The sequence below is a fragment of the Parus major genome, chromosome Z, assembly GCF_001522545.3.
Source record: "Parus major isolate Abel chromosome Z, Parus_major1.1, whole genome shotgun sequence".
Classification (NCBI taxonomy): domain Eukaryota; kingdom Metazoa; phylum Chordata; class Aves; order Passeriformes; family Paridae; genus Parus; species Parus major.
In genome coordinates this window covers 20,914,374-20,927,642 of record NC_031799.1, presented here as the reverse complement: position 1 = coordinate 20,927,642, position 13,269 = coordinate 20,914,374, and the positions used below count along the sequence as shown (strand labels likewise).

General features: G+C 38.1%; 1 protein-coding gene across 7 annotated transcripts in view; it reads right to left on the bottom strand.

Annotated features, from left to right (window-relative positions):
- The window catches only part of MAST4 (microtubule associated serine/threonine kinase family member 4), a 279,747-nt gene that overhangs the window by 46,525 nt on the left and 219,953 nt on the right, over positions 1–13,269 (bottom strand). For 4 of the 7 annotated variants that reach the window (XM_015653494.2, XM_015653490.2, XM_015653500.3 and 1 more), the window contains 5 exons: positions 11,751–11,771; positions 10,950–11,028; positions 4,741–4,898; positions 3,448–3,523; positions 1,824–2,033 (listed from right to left, as the gene is read on the bottom strand). In XM_015653494.2, the coding sequence (XP_015508980.1) occupies positions 1,824–2,033; positions 3,448–3,523; positions 4,741–4,898; positions 10,950–11,028; positions 11,751–11,771 (544 nt within the window). The remainder of the gene's footprint in view (positions 1–1,823; positions 2,034–3,447; positions 3,524–4,740; positions 4,899–10,949; positions 11,029–11,750; positions 11,772–13,269) is intronic. The other 3 variants (XM_033520373.1, XM_015653495.1, XM_015653499.1) reach the window with 1 other exon arrangement.

Sequence of the window (13,269 nt, the reverse complement as noted above, 5' to 3'; positions counted from 1 at the left end):
AACACTCAGATGCCTAAAAGAACAAAAGATTCAATACATATTACATTTAAGGGAGATGAAGCAGGAAAGCATCCAGGTCCACTTGACCTTAAAATTCTAAAAATTCTCGGTGAACCAAGCAGCTTCAACCTCAAGGGATGTAACTTCCCCTAGTTAAAGCAACCGCACAGTGCCAAGTAGCAGCTTTCTACTGAAGATTGCAGCTGGGAACTTACAACAAATCAATCACATGAAACCAAAGTATAACTAAGTGCCCCTAACAAAGTTGTGCAAATAAAATGTTTTCATACTATCATATAATGCTATTAACAAGAAGTGTTAGTCCACAATTAGTGCACTCAGAAGTTAAGTCTGAATTTTCTAAGGTATCATGTCTTTGCAGAATAGCAATCTTTTTCATAATAAGGAATTAACACCATAGAATATGACAAAATGAGTGGGTTGGTGATTTTTTTAAACAATGTATTGCTTTATATGCAGATTGAAGTATAATGTACTGACATGTTTTTTTAGCAGGTTTTGGGAGAGGCGTTCGTTAGTGGACATGCATTCTAAATTCTACTTAATATGTAGCCATTTTAAGGTATATATTGTTAACAGTGTTAACAGTGGTTCAGTGACTTCTGGCTTAGACATGTTTTCTTGTATTTTGACACTGGCCAATTCTGCCTGCACTTTGGCTTGGCAGAACTGTATCGTTTCGTAAGAAGGTTAGTAGTTCGAAACTTCCTCTTGACTAGCAAGCAGCCACTAAGTATTTTCAATGTTTAAAAAATAGGGTTTCAACACTTTAGAGTAAATTTACTGGTATCTTAAATTTTGTTTGGCTGTATGAAGAGGAAAAGTTCAGAACAAAGTAATGTCAGAAATCCTATTTACTGAATAGAAATTAACAAATAAATAAATCAAAGAAAAAAACCCCCACCAAAACAAAACAAACCCCACAAAAAACCCCAAAAACAAACAAATCAAACAAAAAACCAACCAAACAAACAAACAAAACCAAAAACAAACAAAAAAACACACAAAAAAACCCAAAACCACCCTGAAGCTGCTTGTGTTTGTGCATTCATAAGAAAGCAGAAGACAAATTAAGACAGATAAGGCATTCCTAACCTATCAGCTGGAAAAAATACCAAATTTATTTCAAATCTGCTGATCTATCAGGTTAATTTTGACTCAAAATGTACTGTCAAATCCTACACAAATAACTGAGTATGCTACATGTTGCACTCATTCTTTTGAAAATGATACACTAATAAACTAGAATGACTTATGTAACAGCACATTTGCCAAGATTCAACTTCTTCTTAATTAATTTAGCTGACTGTTCTGTGAAAATTTCAACACATTTAGGAAAGACATTATTTCTGTTAATCAACATTTCAGCTATGAGAGGAATATTACAAATAATTAACTAATCTCTCACTAGTAGAAAACTAAGCGTTTCTGTCTGCTTTCTCAACACAGTAGGGTTGATGAAAGGAAAGTGTGTATGTTAACTCATTTATTTAAAGTATATGGAATAGCCAGTCCTGTCTGGGGCTTATGCACATGCTTCTGTCAGCAATCTACAACCTGCACTGCAGGACATAATGCTTTTGTTTCTGGAATCTTTACAATCCATCCATTCCAGACCAGTATGTTAGGATGCCTTATAGTTTTTGTAGGAGTCATTATGTAGATTACACCATCTTATGAATACCACTTTGACAATTACTTGAGTAAACGGTCGTAATTTGAGACAACATTCAAGAAAACTCTTAGGCAAACAGATTTAAACAATTTTTCAGGCAAACAGACAGCAGTCTCATGGCTCATACCTCCTGTAGCAATTTGTCTAATTTCTGCTGTAATTCAAGGAAGTATCGTGATGTGATGAGGCCCTGGTGAGATTTATCCAAACAATCTCGAGCCAGTTCTGTGATCTGATGGTGGGTAAAGCTGAGCACTCCATCTGCCAGAGGAAGGATGTTCTCTGGAGAATGATTTGTTATAATGTCCTGAAGCCTCTCTTCCATCTGAGCTGTGGCCTATAGAAAAGTAGTTGTTCAACACATTAAATCAGCTCTACGTGAAACTAACAGCCTTGAAGTTATTTCTGCAGAACATTTCTCTACTGCCTAAGAATTTACCTAGCTGGAATGCATGAAATTACTGAAGCCAGAAGGCAAGTACACAAGGGCAAAGTGACAGATGACATTTCCCCACATTACCAGTAGAGAAAAGCAGCAGCCTTATTGTTCTACTATGCAGCTCCCCAAATTTGTCTGCCACTTGTGATTAACTGTGAATTAATCTTGTGGTAATCACTAAGAGAACTAAAAAGCTTTTAAGTCAAAGCCAAAGAGGAAATATATAAAAGGAAGATAGAGAACTCATAGGGGTCTATTTTGCTCTGCTAAAACTGCAGATACTACACTGTAGAATATAGCCATTACTTTCAAAATGGTTATTCCATAAAAATATTTCACTGAGCAGAGTTTCACTGAGCAGAGGCTCATTTGACTAATTAAAAGCACCACAGGCTCACAGGTCCTGCCAAACGTGTCTGCACATTCCCACATGCGTCTGTTTTACAGAATCAGCTGTCTGGCTCTCACAGAACTGCAGATGCTTAAAAAAATCCTTGAAGATATTATTATTATTAAACAGTAATCCCACACATATTAGTTCATATCTCAAACACTAAGATGAATGCTTTCTTCACATCTCATATTGTTGCTCGATTATTTTGCAAATCTTGACAAACCTTTCTTCATACTTACATGAAGAAATGCAAAGAAATTTCTCCCTTTTTAATTCATGTTTTAAGTACAGTACTTTGTTATCCTAGGAGGAACCAAGAGGATAGTGCTTCAAGTTGTGCACACACAGGGGCACGTAGGAACTCATCTGTGTCTCAAGATCTCTGGACAGTAGAGCAAAATGTCTTCCTATCTCATAGCCAAACCCCCATATCTCTGTACTGATCTCATTAAGTGCATTAATTCAGTGCATATAATACATATGCATGTATGTAAAGTATACAGCAAATGTTTGGGAAAATGAAGAACTGGCCCTAACTGAAGGAATCTGCTGGTATTTTGCAGCAGATGGCTCTTGTGCCTCAGCACTGGAAACTGGTTTTGATTTACTAAAGCAGTATGCATATTCCCCAAGTATACACCATCTATTGAAATCCAGTATCATCCGATTCCAATCAGCAGAGTATATTACCAGCATGATTCATTTGTAAACCAATCACGTAGCGTTGCCAAATGAATGTCCAGTTCTCAGCCAGAGTTTTCTTTATTGTGATTTTATCATTGCAGTAAGAGCTCAGTGATGGTTTATGGAAGCAATTACTGGGCTGGATCACTACTTCCCATAACAAAAGCACCAATTACTTAGAACCTATGTTGTCTATCAATTTAGGTACTGGGTATCTTAAATATAATTCATTACCTTTGGGAACCTTTCTTTGTAGACATGGTTCATCATAATTATTTCATTGTCACAGCAAGCAGGAGAACGTCCAGGGCTGCAAGCAAAGCAAATTATCCCAACAAAAAGTCAGCACAGACTTCACTGGAAAGGAACAGTCTGCCATCAATGGTATACTTAGTTTCTTTCTGCTATTTCTGTTCAAGTCCTGATGATTATTTAATGTACTTGACATCTAACTGCTAAACATGTTATTCTCCTAGTTCGTACCTATATTTCAAGAAAGATGAAGCCTTGTGAACATTGCCTATATTTCAAGGCAGATGAAGCCTTGTGAACATTATCTTTTTCCCAAAAGGGCAACAGAGATCTATTTAACTGGTCTTATACCTGTACCTTTGAAGATTAGATACAATCAAAATAGGAAGATCTGACTAAGAATTCTGGTAGCTGCAAGTGAGAAAGTACAAAATGAGTTTGAGTTTTGTTTGTTTCTCTAAATGGATAATTTGAAAAAATGTATCAAAACAATATGTTTTTAATCTGAGCAGCAAATAAAGACAGTAACTTCCTACAAATAATGTCATATATATGTATGTGTCGAACAAAGCTGGAGCACTGTGCCTGTAAAAAAAAAGCACAAGACTCTGAGGAAAAGAATTCATAAAAGATACTCACAGACCTCACAAACCCAAAATTACTTTTTGGTATTATGAGCCCCACTGTCTGCTACAAAGCCCTTTAATACAGATTTACTGTGCTTGTGATTCTGGCCCATTCTAGTCTAGAAGGTCTGGTCTAGTGGAAATGTCACTGCCCACAGCAGGGGAGTTGAAACAAGATGATCTTTAAGGTCCCTTCCAACTTAAATCATTCTGTGAATCTAAATCTGGCTTCTGGTATTCTTAAAGGTCAAAACTGAACACTAAACTTTGTTACAATATATCACAATGGAAAGTCCTTGAACTGATACAGTCTGTAACAGACATTCACAGGCTACTACTGAGGACAGAGCAGGTACATAGATTCAGAAAGGGAATCCTGCAACTAGATCATTAACGACTAGGTCATCAAGACACTCTCTTCAGATAAGTTGCCTTCACATTAAGACCTATCTTAACAATATTGACCACCGAAATAAGTCATGACAAAAATCAGAGCAAGTATTTAAAGGACTATTCTTCATTCAGCCTCAGTTACATATATATTTCAGCCATGTCAAAACTTGTACACATCCCCAGTGTAAAACACCATGATGTTCCCCACAATATGTCAATCTAGATCCAATCCCTGTTCTCAGATACACACACTCACCTGAGACTTCGGGACCGAGGGCGCATTGCAGTGGTCCTGCACCTGTTATCACTGGCAATGCTCTCAGTGGTACAGAAATGTTTAGACAAAAAATGTAGTTCATCGGGAGTTGGTTGGTATGGTAACTGGTGTAGCTTCTCTTGGGATGAGCAGGATGACTGCAAGATCACAAGAAAACACAAGCTTCCATCAGAGTGAAAAAAACATTTTCAAGACCGTATTTGATGTTCATGAATAAAGTTAAAAATTATAGTTTCTGTTTCTCATGCCTAACTACTAATTTACAGAAGAAAATAATTACTCTCAAACTCATGACATAAATACAGAGTAAATAAAAAAAAACAACACTTCCATTCCAAAAGACACACTGCATTTCAAAAGTTCAAATTTCCTAAGGGAAAGGTGACATCTGATGTCAATGATAACATTAGAATAGCTAAAATGGAGTCTGCTGAAAATTAATTATTGCCATAGGACGGATTAAGTATGGTAACTATAAAGTACAACTTATTGTCGCAATGTCAATCATGAATCACCATAATAAAGGTACATCATTATCCCTACTTAAGACATTACTAATGCTCTTAAAAATAAAATTAAATACTATCTAAAATCTTGCTGAAAAAATGAATATGCTACTATCTTATAAAAAAAACTGTACATTGAAAATAAAGTGAGCAAATGCCATACATTTATCAAGACCAATTATATGGCTGACAAAAAGTGAAATGAATTACACTAAAACCACCCACTTAGTATAAAACTGGAAGATATGGACCGGTATGAGAATGGAAGTGCTACCATGATAACCACCATTACAACATTTGACCTATAGAGCTGCATTACATGAGCAGTGCAAATGACCATATTAACATATTTTATGGGTTTTAATGCAGGTCTACCTAAGCCATGTTAGATGTTTTGAGGTAGAACTTTGAACTTTCCTGTGAACCTGGATCTGGTATCCTTTTTAAAGAACACACACATTGTTCAAATCATGAACAACCAGCCTTGCTAATGTGGACTGACAAACACAGAAAAATGCTCTACTGTACCAAAACCAGTTTCCAAGTTAGTCAATTCATAAATGTTCTTGTACAACTACACAAATCTGCTTAGTACCATGCAGACATTCCCTGTATTTTACCTGCAAAAGGGATGAAGTGGAAAAAAATGTTGGATAACTTTCTGGAGCTTTTCAGTCTCCAGCTGAATTTCTCAATAAAATTAATTAATTCTGTGTATCAATTTACATGTGCCCATTACTGCTTATCTGACTTCTCATATTGAACACCAAGGCCCCCACCTGGGTGCTCTTTTAATGGAGGCAAACACAGTCAAGAGGTTTTTTTGTTACATCATTTCTAGTGAGGGAAACCATTAAACTTTTGTACTGTACAAATATTGCCCCTGCATTGCCAAGGCCAGCAGATAATAGCCAGGCTGGTAAGCATAGAAACTAAGAAGTCTTTTTTATCTCCTGGCAACTTGTGTGGCAAAGGCTAATATACTAACTCTTAGAAGCAAAGAAAAGCTTTCTTATCACACTAGATCTCATGAAGTCATCTTCCAAAAGCAAAAACAGAAGAAAACCCACTGGCAGAAAAGGCTAAGAAGGACTGGTCTACATGGGAATGCTGCACCACATCAGAACAAGCTGAAGTTTGCAAGACTGTGTTACCTTGCTTTGCTGCAGGCTAAGAGACATGCACACTGAGAATTTACCACAGCTCATACGATAGGTAGCGACTTGTCAAGTTACAGTAACTCATGCATGGAATTCTGCCTTAGCACATTACCATGAATAATTCAGCATACAGCATAGGTGAAGTAGTTATTTCTTATCTCACACTATAGCAGCTAGTTGCAGTTAACCTCACAGCATATTTCCCATAGCCATGCTCTGTAAAATAAAAGATACTCTAGCACAGGAGAATTTGTGCCAATACAGAGCATCACATCTTCTAAAATCATTCTCTACCTCTTTGGTTTCAAGGGATTATGGGAAAATCAGTGGGAAAATAGCTCATATCACACTTCTCACATAAGGTGTCACAGAATTTAGATCCAACATGACTCAAGTGAGGATCTTCCTAATGCTAACCACTCTCAGTTGTATCAGGATCATCACAGGCACAAAGTACATTTTTTTTGGTGATCTAAAGTCTAATTTCAGTACAAATCCAAATCCTTACAGCAAAATTCTTAAACAAAATAGTTCTCCTGGCATCCTACAATTAATGCTCAAAAAAATCCCACAAGAATTAAAACATTTTTAATATGTTCAACCATAGTTCATTATGGAAATACAAATGTTCTTCTGACACAGAAATGCAGATTTAAAAAAATATGCAGCTGTGTATTGTCTCATTTCATCATTTTTATATGGCTTGCTAGTCTAAAAGACACAATCATTTCAACTGCATCTTCTAACTGCCAAGATTTGACCTAACTGTGCTAGACTAAGACAGATCAAGAGCTTCTGTTCAACTGAACAATCAAGCAGAAGTTACTTAACTTTGATTTTGTTGTGAGAACTGGTATATGTGGTACTTGCACCACTTCTAAACCCATGAGCTTCCATTAAATAGGTAATTCTATCCATCTCATCACTTTCAATATTAAAAAAAAACCAAACAAACAAAAAAACCAAGGTAATAAGAAATGGTGAGCTACACTCACCTCAGCATAACTGTGGTAACTACGTACACTTTGGCCCCTGCTTTGACTTTGAGTTGCTTGTGAAGACCAAAGTTGTGCTCTATTGCAATGTGTAAAAACTCTTTCTGCTCGCTGGTTGATACATGTCAAGATTAATGTGGATTTTATTTATTCATCACTGAAAAGGGGATGCTCCATATGTACATTTATGGTGTTATATGAACTGGTCTCTCATCTCCTCTAAGAATTAGTAATAAAGTGGAGGAGAAGGCTGAACTGTACTAGTTCTTTCAGATTCTGAAAAAGTATATGAAACCAATTAGATGGGTACACTACTAGTTTTGGTTTTCTGATTCATATGTATCATACGGGGGTAAAAGAAGAAAGTAAAAAACATCTCCAGGAAGTAAAGAAATATTGGCTACATTTAAAATTCAAAGGCTATCCAAGCAAGTGCTTTTGCAGAGCTTAGATGCAGTAGCAAAGTCTTGGCCAAAACAGAACAAGAAACTAACCATGAGATACTGCAGAAACCAAGACAAGAAAAGCTAATGTGCATGTCTCAAACACCAGCAGCAGGGTGGCTGTGGCACCAGCCAAGGACTGTAGGTAACAACAGCCAAGGACTGCTGGCAGTAACACGGTGAGAAAGAACAAGATGTGACTGGACAAGGGGCCATGCAGAGGTAGGACAGCACTTTTCTGGGACACACGTCTTTGATCTTCCTCCTGGAGATAAGCACAGCTCAGTACAGGACAAACAGAGAAATGAGGAGAAGCAGGCACAGACTGTAGAGCAGGGGAGGGAATTGGGACTGCCAAAGATGCCTGAAACTTTCTGACCCATTTCCACAAAGACCTTGAAGAATGGACAGTGAGTGATAACTAATTTGCATAGGAAGTGAGAAACCCACCTTCAGTGTGGCAACAGCCTCTCTGTAAAACTGTACCCCCCCTCACAATCCTTGGGCACTCCCAGGACCCTAGATATGCCAGCAGCTGGACTAACGCTGGAACCAGGACTGGTGATCTCTTCCTACCCCCTCCCCACCTTTTTTCTTCTCTTCTTCTTTTCTTCTCACCCCACCCCTTTATGTAAAACCTACATGTGCTTATATAGCAAGTCAGAAACTAATATACCAATTTCTATGCCAAGTGTGTAATCTACAAATAGAAGTTAGTAAGAGTTTTGTGGATCATCTCTGTCATTTCTTTCGACCACAAGTATTCACCAATCTTGGGCGCTCCCCTACTCTTAGGGATAGAACACAATAGATATTTACGGCACAAATTCGCTGATGCTGCTTTCTTCAACAAAATTAAAATGTATTCATTGGAAAAACAGGTTTATTTCCACAAGTAAGAAACTGTTTACTCAGTTAAATTACATAAGTATTTTAATATTTATACATTCTAGTCAGAAATAATCATGGGCTAAGTCAACAATGATTTATTACAGAAGTCAAGACATCTAAGTCCAGAAATGTTTGGACTGCATATGCAAATACCACGTAAAACTGCTCCACATTCCAGGATGTCTACAGCAGCTAGTGAACTTAAGTGGAAAAGAAGTACATGAATTAGAATTACCATTTTAAACTTGAAGATATCAAAGAAATGAATATGGACAGAAAATTAAAACTGTGTTTTGATCTGTTTTTGACACAGCTTTTAATCTCCTTTCTAGCACAAGCCTGTTTCTTGCAAGAGTGATGGTGTTTCTATGGCAATTACTTTTATCTGATATAAACTCCTTTATGTCAATATGTTTTAAGTGAAGAGCACAGCATATCTGATCTAGTTCCAATAAGATGTACTCAAACATGCCCAAACAAAAACTGCTTACGGAATTAATGTGAAACCAAGGAATTTACTTGGCACAAGTAATATCTACACAGAAAAGAAAGCAGAGGTCAAAATTAGTGCTTTAGAGGAAAAGTTCTTAAGATATATTACATTACTCAACATAGTTTAGGACAGATAGAATCGTCCTTCCAGAAGTCTTTGTGGACAAAAATAAAATAAGAATTGATCATAACACAAAATTGTCATATTTCATCTTTGTATAGAATGTGGAACTGTTATTGTTTCACAAGAGAAACCAAACAAACTCACTGGAAGTGGGAAGAGAAAGCCAACTTTTAATTGTCAAAGAAATAGCTTAAAAAAATCACCCATTCAGTCGAATGTGTCATTCATAAAAGGTAAAACACCTTCCATATGCATATAAGGGATAAAACATTGAAGAGCCATAGTTGGATCAACCCAGACCAAACCCTTCACTGCAGTGATACAGTCTAACTGTCAGAGTGTAAACTACTTGCTATTTCCAAAGCAGGCTTTCTCTACAACTCTATCTCCACAGCCTCTCAGGTGTGACTATCACAGGTGTGACCAACAGCTTTGCTTCGGGTTGTGAGACAGTCGTTCCTCTCCAGCACAGAGATATGCAGACATACAAAGCAGATGCTGGTGTTTCTCCCATGGCCAGCTCCAAGTCCTGGAGCAGGATTCAAGGCGCTGCTGCAGCATACAAGATGCACATCTATGGTGGGGGGCTGGCTCAAGAGTGGCAGAAGCAAGCCTGAGGGAGCCCAGCCTAGCCCAGCCAAATACTGACAGCCACAGCCGAGCCCAGCAGTCTGGCAGCAGACAGCATGGCTTGGATAGTCCAGCTTTTTTGGGGATTTGCCCTTCATTCTCTCTTTTTCCGGCCTCAGGGACAGGGGATGCAAGCTGCAGAGAGCAAACCCCACCTTGTCTTTGTCTCAGTAGCCACACAGAACTCATTTGAGGTGCGGAATACCTTTTGTGTGTAAAGCACCATCTCTTTTGTAACTTTTGTTATCAATACTGTTGCCATTACTGTGCATTTCTTATCCCTTAGCTGCTGGTTTTCCATACGTTGTTATCTCAACCCGTAGTCTCTCCCCTTTATCCCCCTCACAGTGGAGCAGGGTGGGGAAAATGGGGGTGGCTTATTTGAAGTTTAATTCCCTGCTGTTTTTTTAAACCACCACAGTCACACTGAAACAACTGGTCCAAAAGGTAAAAATTAGTAAGTTAAACCTATTCTTCTAGGCATCCTGAAGGACTCCTTCTGTTGTGATTACAGCCAGATGGTAGGTATCTAACCTATTATCATGCAGTAAGATCTCACAATTGCCAAAGGAAAAGAAAGGCAAATGTGTGTCCATCCTAAGACAGCAGTCTAACTCAGGACAGATGCCATAGACAGTTTCTCTTCTTCTTGTTATCCAGGCAGCCTCACTTAAGACTTGATACCTAACTACTATATGGTTAAAGTATGGCACATCAAAAGGGAACAGTTAAATACTATTCACCACCAGAAAGCACCCCTAAGCCAAGTACACATTGTGTAAGTTTTCTTTTATTTCCAGAAGTAAAGCAGTTTCCTATCACATGTTAGTTCCAAGTCTGTCAAATCTAAAAAAACCTACATTTTCTTCTCCCAAGAGAAGCATGCTACATTTAAGAAGCTCAAGCACGCAAAAGACATCTATCAACACAGTAAAAGAGATACTTACAGAAACAGTTGAGCTAGGTGTATTTGTACCATAGCCAGAAGAAGGGAGAGAAGCCAAAGACCAGCGGCGACCATCAGTCCTGAAAGTTACGACACAGTGATTAGTCAAATGAACACTGCAGTACCCTAATGCAGTAACATCTGTTGAAGCATCGCTGTGTAAAACTGCATCCCCAAAGCATGATACAAATAGGGCTTTTAACAAACAGTGTACTTTCACAGGGGACTACAATAAACAAGCATTCACCATGGATGAATTATTTTTATTGTGTTTCTCTTTATAGTTAAAAATCTATGAGATGAAACAACCACAAAGAGAATGAATCGCTCCACAGAACTGATATCTAATAAAAACAGAAATGGACAAGAAGTTCACAACATTTACGTCCATCACACAAAAATTCAGGAGAAGCGAATTAAAAAAAATGTGAATGATGCAGACCACAGTTCTCTGAGCCACAGAATAACCATCACAGTCTGACTGATGTAAAAGGGTAGTGCATTCCTCAGTGGCATCAGCAGATGCAATCAGCAAAGTAGCAGGCCAACAATTAGATAAAACCAAACCAAATGTTAGATGTGACATATATAAATCAGGAAAAACAAATCTTCAGGAAAAAAATCATGCTCACTCAGAAAAAGAAATAAAATAACTACACAAATTATAACCAAAACCCGATTTATATTCTTGATTGTCTGAGGTGATCCATAGAAAGACAACATGGAATTTCAATATTCAAAGTGGCAAACTAAAAACCAACTATGAGAAAAGTGTATGGATTTTTGAGAAGGTAGAATTTACCTGTCATTTCGATGCCCATGACTGCAATACAATTGAATCATACGTGTTAAAAAAAAAAAAGGAAAAAATAATATATAAATAACAAAACAGGCCAAGTTTTTATTAACAAATGGTATGACAGTGCAGAAAGGAGAACTGAAGATCCATTTAACAAAGATCATCTCCCAGGTCTCACTGATACAAAAAAGTGAAATTCTGAAGAACTGAAGATTAAGTGAAATGTAATTTTGAACTGAAGTCAAGTCAAATCAGGATTCTTAAACCTATTGATGCAGAGGTTTATGAGATCTCTTCCTTCAAGCAAGTTGCCTAAAAAGCCCCTTGCTTCTTTCCAATATATCTATTTATTCATCCACAAACTACAATCAAAACTCTGGGACTTTGTATATATAAAATGTGAGAAAAGGAACAACTGTAGTACATTATTAGTATTAAAATATGAAGAGAGCATGTGCTAGAGACCGCTAATTGTGTCAGATACTGAATTCTGGAAAAAGTTTCTACCTCTGCCATAATCTGGTTCTTAAATTCATTTACATTCTCTTCTTCAGCCAGGTATGTGAGAGATACCTCCAGATGAAAGCACAATTCTAAAAGTAGTTTTCTCTTCATTTGGTTTAGCTATTTACAACTGAAACAAGAACTTGGTATTTAAACATGGGTGAGACCCATGTATTCTGAATCTGTGAGAAAGTATTTCTTAATTGAGTAATTCACAGTGAACAGGGTACATGAATCACACAGAAAGGCTGTCAAGGGTGCAGACAGGCTATTACAGAAAGTCATCTGGAAGGCAAAGGTGGGAGAACAGGAGGCATTCATAAGGGATTACGGGAGAAAAGGAAACCAAGCCCCTACAGCATTTTCCCCTGGACTCATGATACACCACTTGCCTCTGTCCTAAAGTATGGTTTTACTCACTTTCCAGCAGCTCTAGAAAGTGCAGTCTGTCACCTACCCATGGGTTTGTAGATGCTGGACTGGTACATACAGCTGAAGTGCTGCCTTCCAGAGCACAGGCTATTCCTGGGCACTGATCACCCCACCAGATAGAGGCAGAGGAAGGTGACCCCCCAGCTTGGTGCTGGGGAAGGCTACCTCCAGCCCTGCCCACCGGCTGGTAGCACAGCACAGGGCCACCTCCCTGAGACAGCTCCCATTGCTGTGGCTGCTGCCAGGCATGGCCTGTGCCTGATGAGAAGTGGCTACACTTAAGGAAGCAACTTCACAGGAGGCTTCAAATAATATACTTTGCCCCTCTCTCCCTTCTTCACAGTCACAGTTTTGTGGTATCCCCACTGACTGTGTGGCAGTGAATGAAAAAGGAATATCCATACCCCTATACCATTTGCCCCTGCTCCTTCAGCTATCATCACCCTTGTCGTTCCCTTCCTTTGTATATCCGTTAAATTACAAAATATAACAGGAAAGGCAGGAAGTCAGCTCGCATTAACCACAGTGAATTTTACAATGAAAATTCATCCTACCACAGCTTATATGAAAACAACCACAAAACAGA